We start from the raw sequence: 22,586 nt of genomic DNA on the forward strand, positions 1-22,586 counted from the left end.
TTCAATATTTATTTATTTATTCATTCCCTTTTGTTGCCCTTGTTGTTTCATTGTTGTAGTTATTATTATTATTGTTGTTGTTGGATAGGACAGAGAGAAATGGAGACAGGAGGGGAAGACAGAGAGGGGAGAGAAAGCTAGACACTTGTAGACCTGCTTCACTGCTTGTGAAGCGACTCCCCTGCAGGTGGGGAGCCGGGGACTCGAACCAGGATCCTTATGCTGCTCTTTGCACTTTGAGCCACCTGTTCTTTACCCACTGCGCTACTGCCCCACTCCCCTTTATGGTGTCTTTTTTAGGTCTTCCTATTTGCTTGCTGTATTTATTGATTCACTGCAAACTATTGTGTGTTCTTGCTTTAACTTATGGATACATGTGTACATATGCTCTATCTCATGGGACCTGGTCCATACCTAGGTTTTGAGGCTTTGTTAGGAAGTGCACCACCCGAAATGGAATTAAGAAGTACTGTGAGCTAGGAAAGGTCTCACCAGAGTAATGAAGCTGGGGGGTTGACATTCCACGCCTGACATCTCTGGATATAGATTATACCCATCTGATTAGGTCCTGTTTCATCATTTAAAAAACTTATTAGTGAGACAGGGAGAGAGAATCAAAACATCACTCTGACACGTGTTACTGGAATCAAACTCAGGACCCCAGCATCCAACACCTTATCCAGTATCATCTCCCTAGGCATTATTTTATTATATTTAGTGACAAGATAATATTATGTTAGTTTCTTATCATTTGGGATTTATTTAATTCTTAATGAAATGAGCCACTTAAATCATTTTTATAGTGAAAATTTACAAATATATGATTTACATTGTTACATTTATGAAAAGTTTATTTTGCTTTGACTATAGAATTGGTTTTGTCAGTGTTTCCTTTTTATAAAAAAAAGGAATATCAATTGGAAAAAAAAGAATTCTTGATTAGAAGTATTGCTGACTTTCTTATTTCTTTTCATATAGAAGTAAAATAAGTGAACTTACAACAGAAATTAATAAACTTCAAAAAGAAATAGATATGTATAATCAAGAAAATTCAGTCTACTTGTCATATGAAAAGAGGTAAGTAATCTTGTTGTTAAAATATGCAGGGTGAATTTTATTATGAATCTAATTTAATATTATTTATGAATTTAATACTGAACTTATATTTAATATCCATGTGTTTTATTTCCCTACTTACGAATGTATTTCTTTTATACTTGTAGAGCTGAGACTTTAGCCATTGAAATCAAAGAATCTCAGGGACAACTTGCCGACTACAATATGGTATGTTTTTTGTTTGTCTGTTTTTAGGTTTTTTTTTTTTTAAGAATTTCTTTGGAACATTTTTCATTTCTTTTTGCCACTTCAAAGGCATTATTTTATGGATTAAATAATATCTGAACATATTGCCAAATATTTAAATAGTAAAACTGTAGAGAGTGTTTCCCTTTATTTTCCTTCTCAGAAATAATTTTTTTACTTTTTAAAAAATTTTTTATTTATAAAAAGGAAACATTGACAAAACCACAGGATAAGAGGGGTACAACTTTGCACAGTTCCCACCACAAGAACTCTGTATCCCATCCCCTCCCCTGATAGCTTTCCTATTCTTTATCCCTCTGGGAGTATGGACTCAAGGTCATTGTGAGATGCAGAAGGCTGAAGGTCTGGCTTCTGTAATTGCTTCCCCACTTCTTCTTCTTCTAGCGTTTGCCCTTCTTCCGTAGCCAGTCAACAGCGTCAGGTTGAGCCTGATGTAAAGTTTCGAGACCTCCTTTGAATCTGGAGAGGTGGCAGTCGTTGACTATGTAGGTCATAGTCTGTCTGTAGCAGCAGGGGCAGTTCGGGTCGTCTCTGGCTCCCCAGCGATGGAACATAGCGGCGCACCGGCCATGGCCTGTTTGATAGCGATTGGGCATTGACAGGTCAATCCATACTCCCAGCTGTCTCTCTCTTTCCCCAGTGGTGAAGGGCTCTGGGAAAGCAGAGTTCCAGGACACATTGGTGAGGTTGTCTGTCCAGGGAATTCTGGTTGGCATCATGCTAGCATCTGGAACCTGGTAGTTGACAAGGAAGTTAGCATACAAAGCCAAACAAATTATTGACCAATCATGGACCTAATGGCTGGAATAGTGCAGATGAAGAGTTGGAGGTCCTCCATTTTGTAGATAGCTAGTAGGCATATTTTAGTTAAATTCCAAAGGGCCTGTGGCTATACTAGTTTGTTTGTTTTTTGCTTTTTCTTTTTACCCCTGAGCCTGACATCTGATATGCCAGTGGATCTAAGTTACTGTCTGGGGAGATGATGTCATGGCTGGGAAAAGGACCAGAAAGCTAGATCAGGGAAGAGAGTAGCTCCCAAATATGGGAAAGGGGTATAAATATTGTTGACTGTAAAGCCCATCAATTTGATGTGATCTGGGGCCCATAATTAGCTTAGGAGCCTGTGTGACCTCTTCATCCCTCTAGATCTGAGCTCACATTCTGTGGTCATGAGTAGGAACATTCCATGCTGCCCCAGTATCGACCCATCTTCCTCAGGTGTAGCATAGAGTATATTGTCCATTCTCCCTATGGAGGATGGAAATTCTCTACCATTGTTGATCCACATTGAGGGCAAGGTCCTATGAGGGCCCACAAATGGGTCTATTTTGTTGTTCCTGATAGAAATGACCCCTAACAATGGAAAGAGGGATTTATTTGAGTTCAGGCCCATCAAGTCTGTTTGGGAATCTCAGGACTCCCCGATTAGGGCCCCAGCTGGTAGAATGGCCTGATAGTGACTAAAGAGTCATCGTTAAAGTATGCCAGCCTCTTGCCCTTATTCAGCTTTTGCAGTCCTTGCTTTGCTAAGGTTGGCTTTGGAGTGAGTGAGAGAACTGTATTAGGAAGTAGGTGAGAAGGGTATCTAAGTTTAAATAGACACTATTTCATTATGAACTTGATACTGAGTCACTACAGACTATTGTGTATTTTTGCTTTCAGTTATATATTTTGTCCTAATTTATGGATACACGTGTACATATGCTCTATCTTACGGGACCTGGTATATATCTAGGTTTTGGGACTTTGTTAGGAAGTGGACCTCCTGGAATGGAATTAGAGAATACCATAAAAGGAAAGGTCTCACTCGAGTAATGAGGGTGAAGGGTTGGCATTCCATGCCTGATGTCTCTGGACACAGTCTGAAATGAAGAATGCTGAAATGGTATTCGTTGCATTGATTACGTTGGGATAGGTGGATGCAATAGCATTTGGTATGACTTGAGACAAGCATGCAGGAAAGTGAGCCCCACCCCAGAGATTCTAGGACTGGGGGAAATATAGGCTCTATAGAGGAAGTGGGTGGTTCCTGCTGTCTTAGGGTTTAAGAAGATAATAAATAGTTATTGCTATAATCACATTGTTTGGCAATTGAATTAACTTTGAAAAATCCCTTTGTTAGGATTTGCTGTATCATACACACCATCACCATATTTTATGTCCTTTGACATTATTTGTATATAGCTATGCCACCAGTTGCTTCTGTTCTCCCTGGACTAAGCCTTTTTAAAAATTTCTTTATTGGGGAATTAATGTTTTACATTTGACAGTAAATACAGTAGTTGTACATATATAACATTTCCCAGTGTTCCATTGGACTAAGCTTTTAAGAGGGTCAACATATCAAAGACTCAGTCTATATTAAAAAGACTCAGTCTGGGGAGTCGGGCAGTAGCGCAACAGGTTAAGCGCACATGGCGCAAAGTGCAAGGACTGGCAAAAGGGTCCCGGTTCGAGCCCCCCGCTCCCTACGTACAGGGGAGTCGCTTCACAGGTGGTGAAGCAGGTCTGCAGGTGTCTATCTTTCTCTCCCTCTCTTTGTCTTCCCCTCCTCTACATTTCTGTCTGTCCTATACAACGACAACATCAATAACAACTACAACAACAATGAAAAAAAAAAGGGAAAATAAATTAAGAAAAAATTTTTTAAAAAGACAGTCTGTGCTTTAAAAAGTTTGAGACATTAAATCAGTTTTTCCCCTCTCATATTACTTAGTGATTTATATGACTAAAAATTAATAGGAGTGTACATAAACACCATTCCAACCACCAAAAGACTGTGTTCCATCCCATCCCATCCCCCTGTTCCCCCCACCTCCCCCCATGAAGCTGAACATCCACCCTCATCCTTAACTCAGGGTTTTTACTTTTGTGCCCTATCAGAAATAATTTTACTTAAGACGGATTGATATGTATTATTTTAGTCTTTTAAAAATAAATACATTTGGGGAAGACCAGTGGTAGCACAAAGGATTAAGTGCACATGGCTCAAAGTGCGAAGACTGGCAAAAGGATCCTGGTTCGAGCCCCCGGCTCCCTACCTGTAGGGAAGTTACTTCACAGGTAGTGAAGCAGGTCTGCAGGTGTCTATCTTTCTCTCCCCCTCTCTGTCTTCCCCTCCTCTCTCCATTTCTCTCTTTTCTATCTTAACAAAGACAACATCAATAACAAAAATAATAACTACAACAATAAGACAAGGCCAACAAAAGGGAATCAATAAATATAAATATATATATATATATATACATTTATTTATAAATATAGAAATATAGTTCTCCTTAAAAATGTTAAAATGCAATTTTTTTATTTTTATTTTTTATTTTTTATTTCTTTCCTCCAGGGTTATTGCTGGGCTCAGTGCCTGCACCATGAATCCACTGCTCCTGGAGGCCATTTTTCCCCCCTTTTGTTGCCCTTGTTGTTGTAGCCTCGTTGTGGTTATTATTATTGCCATTGTTGATGTTCATTGTTGGATAGGAGAGAGAGAAATGGACAGGAGGAGAAGACAGAGAGGGGGAGAGAAAGACAGACAGACACCTGCAGACCTGCTTCACCGTCTGTGAAGCGACTCCCCTGTAGGTGGGGAGCCGGAGGCTCCATGGGGATCCTTCTGTGGGTCCTTGCGCTTTGCCCCACATGTGCTTAACCCACTGCGCCACCGCCCGACCCCCAATTTTTATTTTTTTATTCCCTTTTGTTGCCCTTGTTGTTTTATTGTTGTAGTTATTGTTGTTTTCATCGTTGTTGGATAGAATAGAGAGAAATGGAGAGAGGGGGAGAGAAAGATAGACACCTGCTGACCTGCTTCACCGCCTGTGAAGCGACCCCCCTTGTAGGTCAGGAGCCAGGACTCAAACTGGGATTCTTGAGCTGGTCCTTGCCCCTCACGCCATGTGCGCTTAACCCACTGCACTACCGCCCAACTCCATTATTTACTTATTTTTAACTAGAGCACTGCTGAGCTCTAGCTTATAGAACTTTGTCTACCCCTAACCTAAAACTATTTTTTTTTCATTATTTATTTATTAGAAAGGTAGGAGGAGAAAGAGAGAGAAAGAACCAGACATTACTCTGGTACATATGCTGCCAGGGATCGAACTCGGGACCTCATGCTTGAAAGTCTAATGCCTTATCCACTGCGCCACCTCCCAGACCACACCATAAAAGTAATTTTTAGGGGGTCGGGCGGTGGCGCAGTGGGTTAAGTGCATGTGGCGCAGAGCACAGGGACCAGAGTAAGGATCCCAGTTCGAGCCCCTGGCTCCCAACCTGCAGGGAAGTTGCTTCACAGGCGGTGAAGCAGGTCTGCAGTTGTCTGTCTTTCTCTCCCTCTCTCTGCCTTCCCCTCCTCTCTCCATTTCTCTCTGTCCTATCCAACAATGAACAACATCAACAATGGCAATAATAATAACCACAACGAGGCTACAACAACAAGGGCAACAAAAAGGGGGAAAAATGGCCTCTAGGAGCAGTGGATTCATGGTGCAGGCACCGAGCCCAACAATAACCCTAGAGGGGAAAAAAAAAGTAATTTTTTAAGTAATTAAAATATGTTGGATACTAACCAAGGTATTAATTATAAAATATATTTTACCTTTCTATTCATTGTCATCTTGAAATTAAAATTATTTCTACTATACTTACTCCCTGTGTTTATATGGAGTGTTTGGGCTGGAAAGAAAGATCACTGGGTAGGGTGCATACCTTGCCATACACATGACCCAAATTCATGCTTCCACACTGCACAGGAGGTGTGACACCTGTGGTACCTCTGGTGCTGTGATATCTTTCTGTCTTCCAGCTCTGTTTGTCTCTCTATCTAAATGAATAGCATCCCAAGGAGTGAATTAACATTTGCAAGGCCCTGGATATACAAAAAAAAGAGAGAGAAAGGAAAAAATAATTTTTTTTTCCTCCAGGGTTATTGCTGGGCTCAGTGCCTGCACCATGAATCCAGCGCTCCTGGAGGCCATCTTTTTCCCCTTTTTGTTGCCCTTGTTGTTGTAGCCTCGTTGTGGTTATTATTATTGCCATTGTTGATGTTGTTTATTGTTGGATAGGACAGAGAGAAGTAGAGAGACGAGGTGAAGACAGAGAAGGGGAGAGAAAGATAGACACCTGCAGATCTGCTTCACCGTTTGTGAAGCGACTCCTCTGCAGGTGGGGATCCGGGGGCTCGAACTGGGACCCTTACGCCGGTCCCTGCGCTTTGCACTACATGCGCTTAACCCACTGCGCCACCGCCGGACCCCCCAAAAGTAGTTTTTTTACATTCTGTCAAAACAGAGTATGTGCACAAATACCCTCAAATAGTGCTTGTTAATGTGGACTTAAAAATAATAATAAAGGGGGGGCCAGGCAGTAGCTCAGCAAGTTGAGCACACTTTGTGCAAAGTGCAATGACTGGCAGAAGGATCCCGGTTAGAGCCCCCGGCTCCCCACCTGCAGGGGACTCGCTTAACAGGTGGTGAAGCAGGTCTGTAGGTGTCTCTTTCTCTCCTCCTCTCTGTCTTCCCCTCCTCTCTCCATTTCTCTCTGTCTTATCCAACAGTAATGACAACAATAATAGTAAGAACAACACCGAGAAACAATAAGGGCAACGAAAGGGAACAAATGGCCTCCAGGAGCAGTGGATTCGTAGTGCAGGTACCAAACCCCAGCAATAACCCTGGAGGTAAAAATAAAAATAAAAAAAATAAAGACCAGTGGTCTGGGAGATGGTACAGTGGATAAAGCATTGGACTCTCAAGTGTGAGGTCCTCAGTTGTCTGTCTGACAGTACATATCCTAGAGGGATGTTTGGTTCTCCCTCTCTCTCTTTCCTCCTACCCCTTTCATTAATAAATTAAAAAGTATTTTTTAAGGTATTTATGTATTCTCTTTTGTTGCCCTTGTTGTTTTATTGTTGTAGTTATTATTGTTGTCTTTGTTGTCATCGATGTTGGATAGAACACAGAAATGGAGAGAGGAGGGGAAGACAGAGAGGAGGATAGAAAGATAGACACCTGCAGACCTGCTTCACCACCTGTGAAGCAATTCACCTGCAGGTGGGGAGCCGGGGCTTGAACCGAGATCCTTATGCGGCTCCTTGCGCTTTGCACCACATGTGCTTAACCAGCTGCACTACTGCCCGACTCCCAAAAAGTATTTTTAAAAAGAATAAATAATCCCCTTGATGTGTTAATAGCTGCATCCATCTTTCAGGTGATTTTTTGATTCAGGAAAATTTCTAGTACTAGAAACCTATTTCTTCCAAATCCATAAGTGCTTCAGATAACAATGGTATGTGAACTTGATGAAAGATATTTTAAAAGAATATTTATTATATTTATTTATTTGGTAGAGACAGCCATAAATCGAGAGGGGACAGGTGCTGGGGCTCATGTGGAGTGGTTACAACGGGGGGGGGGGGAGTGGGTAAGCCTCCGACCCTCCCTCACCAGCTCTAGTGGCTGCGTGAATTAGAAAGAGGCATCGGGAGATATTCTGGTGTGAACATATGTTTATTTGAAGATGGGTACAGACCTTTATACTGAGTTAAACAAAAGACATTTTTCACATATGTCAGAAATTACAGGTTTCTTAAAGGTCAGCATGCCCCCATGGTAGGGGATTGGTATGACAAGAATTGATGAGATACATAAAGGTCAAGACAATTAGTTTCCATGATGCAGGCAAGTTAATTATCCAAAGGTATTTGAGAGAAGCATAGGGGTTAAACCAGTAAGGTGAGGTAGAGGAGAAGAAAAACAAAGCTTGATGTAAATCACAGATATCAAGGGGCACAAGGAACTAGAATATGGGGTCTTATTGCCTGGTACTGGTAGGGGTGTATGATAGAGTGTGTTCTCCTATATGATCAAAAGTTGAAGTTATAGTGGATGTGTGAACTTTGAATGAACCCTCAAGCGGGCAGCCATTTGGCCTGCTAGCAGGGGTAACTAAATGTGAGAGGCTTGTAGGCTTTCTGTGAGCTTGAGAGACTAACAAGGAGAAACTGAGTCTGGGCGACTTTTCCCTCTTGGCTCATCTCTATAAGGAGAGAGGCTAACAAGTGGGGTGTCTTTCCAGACCTCCATCCAAAGACGGGAGAACTCCCCTAAGCTTTACCAAGCTTTCACATAGTCCCACAGACAGGGAGATAGAGAGGGAGAGAGAGACACCTGCAACCCTGCTTCATCACTCACAATACTTTCCCCCTGTAGGTGGGGACCAGGGGTTTAAACCCCTGTCCTTGTGCATTGCAATATGTGCACTTAACCAGGTGTACCACTGCCTGTTCCTACCCCACTTTTTTTGTTTTGTTGTTAATTTAGCACACCAGAAAATGAATTCCGGGCCTCATATATGTTTTATACTGCTGAGTGACCTAGATTCAATTTTTTTTTTCAGGGGGAGGGAGGAGAGGGGAAGTGAGAGAGACAGAGAAAAGAGGGGAACAATTTCATGCAGTGCCCACCAACATAGTTCCATGTACCTGGGATTATGGACTAAAGATATTTTTAAAGATTTTATTTATTAATTAATGAGAAAGATAGGAGGAGAGAGAAAGAACCAGACATCACTCTGGCACACGTGCTGCCAGGGATCGTACTCAGGACCTCATGCTTGAGAGGTCCAAAGCTTTATCACTGCGCCACCTCCTGGACCACTGGACTAAAGATTTTTTTTTTTTTTTTTAATTTTTTATTTAAGAAAGGATTAGTGAACAAAAGCATAAGGTAGGAGGGGTACAACTCCACACAATTCCCAACACCCAATCCCCATAACCCACCCCCTCCCATGGTAGCTTTCCCATTCTCTATCCCTCTGGGAGCATGGACCCAGGGTCGTTGAGGGTTGCAGAAGGTAGAAGGTCTGGCTTCTGTAATTGCTTCCCCGCTGAACATGGGCGTTGACTGGTCGGTCCATACCCCCAGTCTGCCTCTCTCTTTCCCTAGTAGGGTGTAACTCTGGGGAAGCTGAGCTCCAGGACACATTGGTGGGGTCTTCAATCCAGGGAAGCCTAGCCAGCATCCTGGTGGCATCTGGAACCTGGTGATTGAAAAGAGAGTTAACATATGAAGCCAAACAATTTGTTGAGCAATCATGGATCCCAAGCTTGGAATAGTGGAGAGGAAGTGTTAGGGAGGTACTCACTGCAAACTCTAGTGTAGTCCTGCTTTCAGGTATATATTTTGCAGTAGTTTATGGATACGTGTGCACATAAGCTCTCTCTCACAGAAACTGGTGTATATCTAGGTTATGGGACTTTGTTAGAAAGTGAACTACCTGAGATGAAATTAGAGTGTACTATTAAAGGAAAGGTCTCACCCGAGTAATGAAGCTGAAGGGTTGTCATTCCACACGTGAAGTCTCTGGATACATTCTGAGGTAGCATGTTGAGGTAGCAATCGTTGCTTTGGTTAAGTTGTGATCGGCGGATGCAATGTTATTTGGTTTGGATTGGGAGATGCATACGGGAAAGTGGGCCCTATCCAAGGGTTCCAGGACTGGGGGAAGTAGGGGCTCTATAGTGAAGATGTGAGGTTCCTGCTGTCTTAGGGTTCAAAAAGACAATCAATAGTTAATATTATCATCACATTATTTGTTAATTGGGTTAACTTTGAAAATGGACTAAAGATTTTTATGGGGAGCAGAAGGTGGAAGGTCTGACTTCTGTAATTACTTCTCAGCTAGACATGGGTTTTGACATGTCAGTCCATACCCCCAGCCTGTTTCTATCTAGTTGGTTAGGGCTCTGGGGAGGTGGGGTTCCAAGACTCTTTGGTGAGGTTGTCTGCCCAAAGAAATCAGGATAGTACCATGGTAGCATCTGCAACTTGTTGGCTGAATCAATCTCCCTCCCTCCTTCCTTTGATAAAGACAGAGATTGAGGGAGAAAGGGAAGATAGATACCCTTACAACTCTGTTTCACCATTCTCGAACTTTTCCCCCAACAGGTGTGGATCAGAGGGCTTGAACCCATGTCATTATGCACTGTTACATGTGCCCTCAAAAAGTTCGCCAGTGGGAGTCTGGAGGTAGCACTGTGGGTTAAGTGCACGTGGCACAAAGCGCAAGGACCAACCTAAGATCCCGGTTCGAACCCCTGGCTCCCCACCTGCTGGGGAGTCGCTTCACAAGTGGTGAAGCAGGTCTGCAGATGTCTGTCTTTCTCTTCCCCTCTCTGTCTTCCCCTTCTCTCTCCATTTCTCTCTGTCCTATCCACAACAATAATAACTACAACAATAAAACGGGCAACAAAAGGGAATAAATAAATATTTAAAAATAAAAAAAAGGTCACCAGCACTGGACTCCCACTGTAATTTTTAAGTAGATTCACTGCTGATCTGTTAAACCTTATTAAAAAAATCATTTTTAGGGGCCGGATGGTTGCGCACCTGGTTGAGTGCACATATTACAATGCACAAGGACCCAGGTTCAAGCCCCTAGTCCCCACCAGCAGGAGGAAAGCTTTGCGAATGGTGAAGTAGTGCTGCAGGTGTCTCTCTTTCTCTCTCCCTCTCTATCACCCTCTTGATTTCTCGCTGTCTCTATCCAATAAATAAATATAATAAAAAATTTTTTTAATCATTTTTAATGGTCCAAATAAATATTTAGTCTAACTGTGTAAACACCATTCTCCTTTGGGAAAGAAAAGTAGAGGGTATAGACAGAAGGAAACAAAAATCTTCCAAAGACTTTTTCTTCCATAAATCCTTTTATATAAACCCAGGCATTGCTTTTCAGAGTAGTAGCCAAAGCTCTTAAAATATGATCTGCAGGGCTGGGAGTATGGATTGACCTGTCAACAGCCATGTTCATCGGGGAAGCAATTATAGAAGCCAAAGACCTTCCACCTTCTGCATCCCCCAATGACCTTGGGTCCATACTCCCAGAGGGTTAAAGAATAGGGAAGCTATCAGGGGAGAGGATGGGATATGGAGTTCTGATGATGGGAATTATGTGGAGTTGTACCTCTCTTATCCTATGGTTTTGTCATTGTTTACTTTTAAAAAATTTTTAAAATTATTTTTTATTTTCCCTTTTGTTGTCCTTGTCTTTTTATTATTGTTGTAGTTATTGTTGTTATTGATGTCATCGTTGTTAGATAGGACAGAGAGAATGGAGAGAGGAGGGGAAGACAGAGAGGAGGAGAGAAAGACACTTACAGACCTGCTTCACTGCCTGTAAAGGGACTCCCTTGTAGGTGGGGAGCCAGGGCTCCAAACGGGATCCTTAATGCTGGTCCTTGCACTTCACGCCATGTGCGCTTAATCCGCCACGCTACCGCCCAACTCCCCAGTGTTTACTTGGTTTTTCTGTTTTTGTCTATTTATATATCCATTCAACGTTTCTCTTTTCCTTTTTTTAATTTTTTTTTTAAATTTATTTTTTTTTCCTCCAGGGTTATTGCTGGGCTCGGTGCCTGCACCATGAATCCACCGCTCCTGGAGGCTATTTTTCCCCCTTTTTGTTGCCCTAGTTGTTGCAGCCTCGTTGCGGTTATTATTGCCATTGTTGACATTGCTTTGTTGTTGGATAGGACAGAGAGAAATGGAGAGAGGAGGGGAATACAGAGAGAGAGGGGAGAGAAAGATAGACACCTACAGACCTGCTTCACCACCCGTGAAGCGACTCCCCTGCAGGTGGGGAGCCGGGGGCTTGAACCGGGATCCTTATGCCGGTCCCTGCGCTTTGTGCCACGTGCGCTTAACCCACTGCGCCACCACCCGACTCCCCTTTTTTTATTTTTAAAAAATATTTATTTATTTTTAAAATTTCTTTATTGGGGAATTAATGTTTTACATTCAACAGTAAATACTGTAGTTAGTACATGCATAACATTTCCCAGTTTTCCATATAACAATACAACCCCCACTAGGTCCTCTGTCATCCTTCTTGGATCTGTATTTTCCCCACCCACTCACCCAGCCCAGAGTCTTTTACTGTGGTGCAATACGCCAATTCCAGTTCAGGTTCTACTTGTGTTTTCTCTTTTTTTTTTTTTAACTTGTGTTTTCTTTTCTGATCTTGTTTTTCAACTTCTGCCTGAGAGTGAGATCATCCCATATTCATCCTTCTGTTTCTGACTTATTTCACTTGATGTGAATTTTTCAAGGTCTATCCAAGATCAGCTGAAAATGGTGAAGTCACCATTTTTTATGGCTGAGTAGTATTCCATTATATATATATATATATACATATATACATACATATATATATATATATATATACCAGAACTTGCTCAGCCACTCATCTGTTGTTGGACACCTGGGTTGCTTCCAGGTTTGGGCTATTACAAATTGTGCTGCCAAGAACATATGTATACACAGATCTTTTTGGATGGGTGTGTTAGGTTCCTTAGGATCTATCCCCAGGTGAGGAATTAATTGCAGGATCCATAGGGTAGGTCCATTTCTAGCCAGTATTTACTTTTTATAAATAAATAAAAAAATATTATCTGCAGAAGAGTAATTTATTATTGATTTATTTACTACTTTAAAATATAGTTTGTTGACTGTATAGTTTATTCTTAGCTCAATACTATTATAATATTAGAAGGTAAAATACAAGTACATATGATATATAAATAACTACTCATTTGTTAGATTGACTTTTTAAAAAATTTTCTTTATTGGGGAATTAATGGTTTACATTCAACAGTAAATACAATAGTTTGTACATGCATAACATTCCCCAGTTTCCCATTTAACAATACAACCCCCACTATGTCATTTATCATCCTTCATGGACCTGTATTCTCCCCACCCACCCACCCCAGAGTCTTTTACTTGGGTGACCCACCCCAGAGTCTTTTACTTGGGTGCAATATGCCAATTTCAGGTTCTAATTGTGTTTTCTTTTCTGATCTTGTTTTTCAACTTCTGCCTGAGAGTGAGATCATCCCATATTCATCCTTCTGTTTCTGACTTATTTCACATAACATGAATTTTTCAAAGTCCATCCAAGATCTGCTTCTTCTTCTTCTAGCATTTGCCCTTCTTCCGTAGCCAGTCAACAGCGTCAGGTTGAGCCTGATGTAAAGTTTCGAGACCTCCTTTGAATCTGGAGAGGTGGCAGTCGTCGACTATGTGGGTCATAGTCTGTCTGTAGCAGCAGGGGCAGTTCGGGTCGTCTCTGGCTCCCCAGCGATGGAACATAGCGGCGCACCGGCCATGGCCTGTTCGATAGTGATTGAGGAGGGCCCAATCATAACGTGCTAGGTCAAAGCCGGGTTGACGCTTGCAGGGGTCTGTGATGAGGTGTTTGTTCTTGACCTCAGCTGACTGCCAACTCTGTTTCCAAGAGTCTGGAACAGAGAAGTTCAGTGTAGGCGTAGGGGACCAGATTGGGTGACGAGACGTCAAGCGTTGGACAGGGTGGGCGAAGACATCCGCGTATATTGGCAGGTCCAGTCGAGCGTAGACGTGGGAAATGAACTTAGATGATGCTGCATCCCAACGAATATCTGGCGGGGCGATGTTGCTAAGAACTGGCAGCCATGGAACCGGGGTGGAAAGGATGGTTCCAGAAATTATCCTCATGGAGGAATATAATTTGGAATCGACCAAGTGGACATGGGGGCTACGGAACCATCCTGGGGCACAGTATTGTGCAGTGGAATAGCATAATGCCAGAGATGATGATTGTAGTGTGGAAGCGCTCGCGCCCCATGAGGAGCTGGCCAGTCTTGCAATGATGTTATTCCTTGCGCCCACCTTTGCTGCAGTTTTTATGAGATGTTCGTGAAATGACAGGGTGCGATCGAGAGTAACGCCAAGATAGACTGGCTGGGCTTCATGCCGGATTCTCGTATCGTCAAGCTGCACATTAAGCTCACGCGAGGCCGAGGCATGGTGTAGATGGAAAACAGATGATACCGTTTTTGCAGTGCTAGGGATTAGTCGCCATTTTTTACAGTAATCAGATATCAGAGACATATCTTTCGTGAGTGTTTCCTCGAGGATGTCAAACTTGGATGCCTGAGTTGCACGGCAGATGTCATCGTCGGAGATGAACTTCCTTGAAGAAGTTTCTGGAAGGTCATTGATGTAAATATTAAATAGCGTAGGAGCCAGAACAGAGCCCTGGGGGAGGCCACTTGAGACAAGTTTCCATCTGCTAGACTTGTCACCCAGATGCACCTGGAATCTTCTGTTTTGGAGAAGAAACGATATAGATCTGCTGAAAACGGTGAAGTCACCATTTTTACAGCTGAGTAGTATTCCATTGTGTATATATACCACAACTTGCTCAGCCACTCATCTGTTGTTGGACACCTGGGTTGCTTCCAGGTTTTGGCTACTACAAATTGTGCTGCCAAGAACATATGTGTACACAGATCTTTTTGGATGGATATGTTGGGTTCCTTAAGATATATCCCCAGGAGAGGAACTGCAGGGTCATAGGGTAGGCCCATTTCTAGCCTTCTGAGAGTTCTCCATACTGTTCTCCACAGAGGATGAACCAATTGACATTCCCACCAGCAGTGTAGGAGGGTTCTTTTGACCCCACAACCTCTCCAGAATTTGCTGCTGTTACCTTTTCTGATGTATGACATTCTCACAGGAGTGAAGTGATATCTCATTGTTGTCTTGATTTGCATTTCTCTGACAATCAGAGACTTGGAGCATTTTTTCATATGTTTATCAGCCTTTTGGATCTCTTCTGTGGTGAATATTCTGTCCAAGTCCTCCCCCCATTTTTGGATGGGGTTATTTGTTGTCTTGTTGAGTCTGGCAAGCTCTTTATGTATGTTGGTTATTAAACTCTTATCTGATGTATGGCATGTAAAGATCTTCTCCCATTCTGTGAGGGGTCTCTTGATTTGGGTAGTGGTTTCTTTTGCTGTGAAGAAGCTTTTTAATTTGATGTAGTCCCATAGGTTTATACTTGCCTTAGTTTTCTTTGTAATTGGATTCGTTTCATTGAAGATGTCTTTAAAATTTATGCGGAAAAGAGTTCTGCCAATATTATCCTCTAAGTATCTTATAGTTTGTGGTCTATCATCCAAGTCCTTGATCCACTTGAAATTTACTTTTGAATTTGGTGAAATACAGTGATTCAGTTTCATTCTTCTGCATGTTTCAACCCATTGTTTCCAACACTATTTGTTGAAGAGACTCTGCTTTCCCCATTTAATAGTCTGGGCACCTTTGTCAAAGATTAGATGTCCATAGGTGTGGGGAGATTGACTATTGTAATGTCATGAATTACAGAGGAAATTTATAAAGATTAATGCTGTTTATTTTTATTTTTTTTTTAGTTGGTAGATAAACTTAACACCAATACTGAAATGGACGAAGTAATGAATGATTACAATATGGTAAGAAACGTTATAAATAGTATATTTAAATATGGCATACTCTCCAAAACACAGCAACTATAACTAGAAATTGTTTAATAAAACTTGCAAACTATAGAGATAGATATTACTCTGATTCTAAATACCAATATTATGCATTAGTTGAGTGTCCTTAGTTCTTAGAAAAAGTATTCCTGTTGTTCAACTGGATGTTTTTATGTCTTTGTACATGAATATGAACTGGCCTCACACTCAGCACTTAGGGAGTTAGGGATTTCCATCTTACATACTCATATATAAATTAGTTTATACTTCTTCTGGTTTAATAGTTGCACAAATGGAACTAAGTACTGAATGGAGATAAAAGGCATTTGACATCGCTTCATAGGCGGTGAAGCAGGTCTACAGGTGTCTATTGTCTATCTTTCTCTCCCCCTGTCTTCCTCCACTCTCTCCATTTCTCACTGTCCTATCCAACAACGACGACATCATCAACAACAACTACTACAACAACAATAAAAAAAAAAGACAAGGGCAACAAAAGGGAAAATAAATATATTAAAAAACCATAAGGGCAACAAAAGGGAATACATGAATAAATATTTAAAAAAGGCATTTGACAAAAGCTTATAAGAAAGGGAGAAAAGGTCTAACATTTGATGCCTGACATAATACTTTGATTAGTAAGTGAGAACATTTTTTTTGTTTTGTTTTGCTTTTTTTTTTTTTTGTTATCAGCTCTGGCTTATGGTGGTGCAAGGGATTGAACTTGGGACTTTGGAGCCTCAGGCATGAGAGATGTTTGCATAATCATTATGCTTTCTACCCTCTGCCGATAAGTGAGAACTCATGTTCAATGTTCCTAGATTATTTGATAGATAACAAAAAATATGTTAGTAATTAGTTTTTTTTTCTTTATTGGGGGATTAATGTTTTACAGTTGCCAGTAAATACAATAGTTTGTACAAGGATAACATTTCTCAGGTTTCCACATAACAATACAACCCCCACTAGGTCCTCTGTCACCCTTTTCCAGGACCTGTAATTAGTTTATTTTTTATTTGTATTATTTTTAATATTTCTGTTTGCTTATTATTGGATAGAGACCAAGAATTTGAGAGGGGTCGGGACATAGGAAGGGAAAGAGACAGAGAGACACCTGCAGCCCTGCTTCACCACTTGTGAAACTTTCCCTCTGCAGTTAGGGACTAGGGGCTTGAATCTGGGTCCTTGAACACTGTAATGTGTGCACTTAACCAGGTGTGCCACTGCCTGCTCCAGTAATTTGTTTATCTTGTTTATAAAAATTTGGAAGTTTCCTATATTTTGGATGGAGCTTTGTGAAATCCTGTTAAGTAGAATAATCAGAGGAAGAAGAATAAATACCAGGTGATCTCACTGATAGGTGGTACTTAAGAAGCAAGGGAGGAAAAGAAGAATGCAGTAGGTAGAGTGTTTTGCAGCCAAGCAAAGGACTCTGGACTGGGGATGTGTGGGTGTGTGGGGTGTCATCCGAATCCAGTGCAGGGTGGTAAGGAAGGACATGGTTAGTGGTAGGAGTGGTGTGCAAATACCTGTTACTAGGAGGGAAGTGACTATACCAATGTGTTAACGACTGTCTTGTAAAAATCATCACCCCCCAATAAAATGATAAAAGGAAAGAAAAACATTTGGAAATAATATGCAACTTATAAACTTACATTCATTATAGTTAATTTATATTATCAAAATTCTATGAAAGAATTGAATTTGTAAAATGACTATTCTCTAACTGAGATTCTAGAAGCATGAGTGGTCTGGGAGGTGGCGCAGTGGCTAAAGCACTGGACACTCAAGCTTGAGGTCCTGAGTTCAATACCCAGCGCACATGTACCAGAGTGATGTCTGTTTTTTTCTCTCTCTCTCCTATCTTTCTCATAAATAAATAAATAAATAAATAAATAAAAACTTTAAAAAGAGATAGATTCTAAAAGCATGATAATTGAGTGAAATTATTTTTAGCTTTAGAATAAAAGAAAATTCCTAATATAAAACAATTTATTTGTTAGGGGAAGATGACCAGACAGCTCTGAACTCCAATTCCAATGGGACCCAGAGTGAGAAGGAAAAAAAAAAAGAAAGGTCATTGAAAAGTAGTAGTGGGAGTTGGGCTGTAGCGCAGTGGGTTAAGCGCAGGTGGCGCAAAGCACAAGGACCGGCATAAGGATCCCAGTTCGAACCCCGGCTCCCCACCTGCAGGGGAGTTGCTTCACAGGCGGTGAAGCAGGTCTGCAGGTGTCTATCTTTCTCTTCTCCTCTCTGTCTTCCCCTCCTCTCTCCATTTCTCTCTGTCAATGACAACAACAATAATAACTACAACAATAAAACAATAAGGGCAACAAAAAGGAATAAATAAATAAAATAAATATTAAAAAAAAAGAAAAGTAGTAGTAAGTGTGGATGTGAGGAAGGAAGGGAGGGCAGGAACATAGAAAAGATGGGCAAATATATGTAAAAATATAGTTATAGAAATAATAGTCAACCCATTATCAGTGAGTGACCTTGTGAGAACTACTGCAGTTTCCAATGGAGGGAACTCTGGTGTCGGGAACAATGCAGAATTTTACCCTGTTACCTTGCAATTTTGTAAATCAATGTAAAAAATCAATAATAAAAATTTTAAAAATTTATTAAAAAATAAAATAAGGGGGCCAAGTGGTAGTGCAGCAGGTTAAGCACACATAGTGCAAAGCTCAAGGATCAGCATAAGGATCCTGGCTTCAGTCCCCAGCTCCCCACCTGCAGGGGGTGGGGGGGGATCACTTCACAAGTAGTGAAGCAAGTCTGCAGGTGTCTATCTTTCTCCCTCCCTCTCTCCTTTCCCCTCCTCTCTTGATTTCTCTTGTTGTTAGTCCTATCCACTAACAACAAGAGTAACAAAAATGGAGGGGGAGGCCTCCAGGAGTAGTGGATTCATAATGCAGGCACCAAGCCCCAGTGATAACACTGGAGGTAAAATAAAATAAAACTTTATTTATTGCTATGAGGGCTATCGCTTGTGCTTGGTATCTGTATGATTAATCCACAGCTCCTGTCAGCCACCTTTTTTCCTTTAATTTTTTATTTGATAGGACAGAGAAATTGAGAGGGGAGTGGTAGATAGGAAGAGAGAAAGAGAGATACCTGCAGTGCTTCTTCACCATTTGTGAAGTCCCCCCCCCATAGATGGGATGGAGGGCTTCAGCCTGGGTCATTGCACATTTTAACATGTGTGCTACTGGCCTAAGGATCCCGGTTAGAGCCCCCGACTCCCCACCTGCAGGGGAGTCGCTTCACAAGCGGTGAAGCAGGTCTGCAGATGTCTGTCTTTCTCTGTCTTTCTCTTCCCCTCTTTGTCTCCCTTCCTCTCTCCATTTCTCTCTGTCCTATCCAACAACGATGATATCAACAATGATAACTACAACAATAAAACAAGGGCAACAAAAGGGAATAAATAAATAAATAAAAATGTCTTTAAAACAAAAACAAAAAAAAAATGTGTGCTTAACCGGGTGTGCCGCTGCAGGCCCCCCCAAATTGTATTTTTTTTCCTGCCTCCAGGGTTATTGCTGGGACTCTGTGCCTGCACTACAAATCCACTGCTCCTGTAGGGTATTTTTTCCCTTTTGTTTCCCTAGTTGTTTACTGTTGTTGTTGTTATTATTGTCATCGTTGTTGGATAGGACAGAGAGAAATGGAGAGAGGAGGGGAAGACAGAAAGGGGGAGAGAAAGACACTTGCAGACCTGCTTCACCACTTGTGAAGCGACTCCCCTGCAGGTGGGGAGCCAGGGGCTCGAACTGGGATCCTTAGGCCAGTCCTTGCACTTCGCGCCAAGTGTGCTTAACCCTCTGCGCTACCTACCGCCCAATCCCCCCAGTTGTATTTTTAATACTAACTAAAAACCAAAAATTTAAATGTATTTTGTCACTTATATGAGATAAGTACAACTATATATACACACGTAGACTCATCTAAGAGTACTCAGGTGAAATCCTGAATGGTTTAAGATAAGGTTTGTAGGGAGTCAGGCACTAGCACAGCGGGTTAAGCGCACACAAGGACAGGTTTAAGGATCCCAGTTCGAGCCCCCGGCTCCCCACCTTCAGGGCAGTTGCTTCACAAGTGGTGAAGCAGGTCTACAGGTGTCTATCTTTCTTTCTCTGTCTTCCCCTCCCTTCCCCTCTCCATTTTTTCTCTGTTCTATTCAACAGCATCAATAACAACAAGAATAATGACTACAATAATAAAAAACAAGGGCAACAAAAGGGAATAAATAAATATTAAAAATAAATAATAATAATAATAAAATAAATAATTTTTTTAAAAAAGCATACGGTTTGTTTAGCTGCAACACACCACCCAGTCTAAGTTTTTTTCTGTGTTTCTTATAACCGAGTAGTACTTTATTGTGTTTATGTACCAAAAGTCTCTGAATTAGGGGGAGGTTCTGGCAGGGATGGGATGAGGGTATCGGGTACCCAGCACATGATGATAAAGAGACTCTTGGGGGGGGGGGGGGGTCGGGCGGTGGCGCAGTGGGTTAAGCGCATGTGGCGCAAAGCACAGGGACCGGCGTAAGGATCCGGGTTCGAGCCCCCGGCTCCCCACCTGCAGGGGAGTCGCTTCACAAGCGGTGAAGCAGGTCTGCAGGTGTCTATCTTTCTCTCCCCTTCTCTGTCTTCCCCTCCTCTCTCCATTTCTCTCTGTCCTATCCAACAACGAATTGTGTCAACAAGGGCAATAATAATAACCACAACGAAGCTACAACAAGGGCAACAAAAGGGGGAAAAAAATGGCCTCCAGGAGCGGTGGATTCATGGTGCAGACACCGAGCCCAGCAATAACCCTGGAGGAGGAAAAAAATTAAAATTAAAATTAAAAAAAAAAAAAGAGACTCTTGGGTTGGTGATGGGAGTGCTGAGCAGAGACATCTATCACAGGGAGATAATGAACTGTATTCATGTTTATTAACTGGCCTATACAACATTGAATCTTCTCCAAAGAAGACATCCAGAGAGCCAACAGACGTATAAGAAAATGCTCAAAGTCAATAGTCACCCGGGAAATGAAAAAAAAAAAACCAAAAACAATGAGATACCACTTTACACCTGTAAGAAATCATATATTAGAAAAGACAGAAACACCAACTGTTGGAGACGCTATGGGAGAGTGGGAGAAAGGACTCTCCTGCATTGCTGGTGAAAATGTAAGTTGTCCTCTCTAGAGCCCTACTCCACTAGGGAAAGATAGAAACAGGCTGGGGACTGACCTGTCAACACCCATGTCCATTGGAGAAGCAATTATAGAAACCAGACCTTTCACCTTCTGCACCCGATAAAAATTTTTTGTCCATACTACCAGAAGAATAAAGAACAGGGAAGCTTCCATTGGAGGAGATGGAATATAGAACTCTAGTTGTGGGAACTGTATGAAATTGTACCCCTCTTATCCCACAATCTTGCCAATCATTATTAAATCACTAATAAGGAAGATAGAAAGAAAGAAAGAAAGAAAGAAAGAAAGAAAGAGAAAGAAAGAAAGAAAGAAAGAGGGAGTCGGGCGGTAGTGCAGCGGGTTAAGCACACGTGGCGCAAAGCGCAAGGCTCCTCACCTGCAGGAGAGTCACTTCACAAGCGGTGAAGCAGGTCTGCAGATGTCTGTCTTTCTCTTCCCCTCTCTGTCTTCCCCTTCTCTCTCCATTTCTCTCTGTCCTGTACAACAACAGTAATAACTACAACAATAAAACAACAAGGGTGACAAAAGGGAAAATAAATAAAATCTTTTAAAAAAGTTAAAGAGAGAGAGAGAGAGAGAGAGAGAGAGAGAAAGAAGATGTAAGTTCCAGCCTCTATGGAAAACAGTCTGGATATTCATCAAAACTCTAGAAATGCACCTACCTTATGACCCATCAATCCCTCTCATAGGGATTTACCCAGGGAAAACAAAAACACTATTCAAAAAGACCTATGCACACCTATGCTCATAGAAGCACACTTTACAGTAGTCCAAATCTGAAAGCAATCCAGATGCCCAATGACAGATGAATGACTAAGGACATTATATTATACACACATTTAGTGGAGTACTGTGCAGCTGTTAAAATTGATTAGGTCATCTCATTTGCATTATCATGGTCAGAACTCAAAGGCATCATGCTGAGTGAAGTAAGCCAGAAAGAAACAGACTAATACCGAATGATCTCATTTATAGGTAGAATTTAGGAACAAAAAAACCTAAGGTGAAACTTGGATGAGGAGTGGCATATTGCACCAAAGCAAAACCCTCTGGGGATGGAGGAAAAGGGAAAGGATGAAGCATCATTGGGGTCCTGTTTGGTCTCATAGACACCAGGCAAGGAGATATGAGAGACTGTGCCTGTGTGTTATAGACTAGACTCTAAACCCCTATCCACCTCCTACCCCCATAAAAGAAAATTAAAAATTTTCCTCAATAAAATGATTCGAAAACTATTTTAAAATAATAAAGGTTGTGTTGTGTTGGGTTTAAATTCAACAACATACTACCGGTCATATGTTTATTAAATGCCTAATAAATTCTTGATATATAGTATTCCTAAACTAGTGTTACACTGAGTTATTTAACAGATGCCTAATGAATAGTGAATATTTTTGAGTGAGATTACAGTGCTAGGGAGGAAACTCTGCCGTTGGAGTTTGTTAAATGAAACACACACTGAACATTTGCACAAGGATTATTCTAGCATGTTGTATGTTTCATATTGGTTTGGTCTCCTTCCCCCCACCTCTGGGAGAAATTGGTTTGGCCCTTGCTAGTTTCACGACTCTTTTTCTCCCCGCCCCCGATGCTACATAGTGCGAGAGTTCTTGGTGCAGCCGCATGAGGGGATGCAGGACAGATCTGTGTGGTGATTAGTTTAAGGGTCTCTCTGCCGCCAGAGCAGAAAGACAGGAGAGCACATGTTTGCCCGCTC

At 41.6% G+C, this 22,586-nt stretch overlaps 1 protein-coding gene across 3 annotated transcripts in view; it reads left to right on the plus strand.

The window, feature by feature from the left end:
* The window catches only part of IFT74 (intraflagellar transport 74), a 131,828-nt gene that overhangs the window by 16,095 nt on the left and 93,147 nt on the right, over positions 1 to 22,586 (plus strand). For all 3 annotated transcript variants that reach the window (XM_060199666.1, XM_060199668.1, XM_060199667.1), the window contains 3 exons: positions 979 to 1,077; positions 1,224 to 1,284; positions 15,575 to 15,634. In XM_060199666.1, the coding sequence (XP_060055649.1) occupies positions 979 to 1,077; positions 1,224 to 1,284; positions 15,575 to 15,634 (220 nt within the window). The remainder of the gene's footprint in view (positions 1 to 978; positions 1,078 to 1,223; positions 1,285 to 15,574; positions 15,635 to 22,586) is intronic.

Source organism: Erinaceus europaeus, chromosome 10 (assembly GCF_950295315.1).
Source record: "Erinaceus europaeus chromosome 10, mEriEur2.1, whole genome shotgun sequence".
Classification (NCBI taxonomy): Eukaryota; Metazoa; Chordata; class Mammalia; order Eulipotyphla; family Erinaceidae; genus Erinaceus; species Erinaceus europaeus.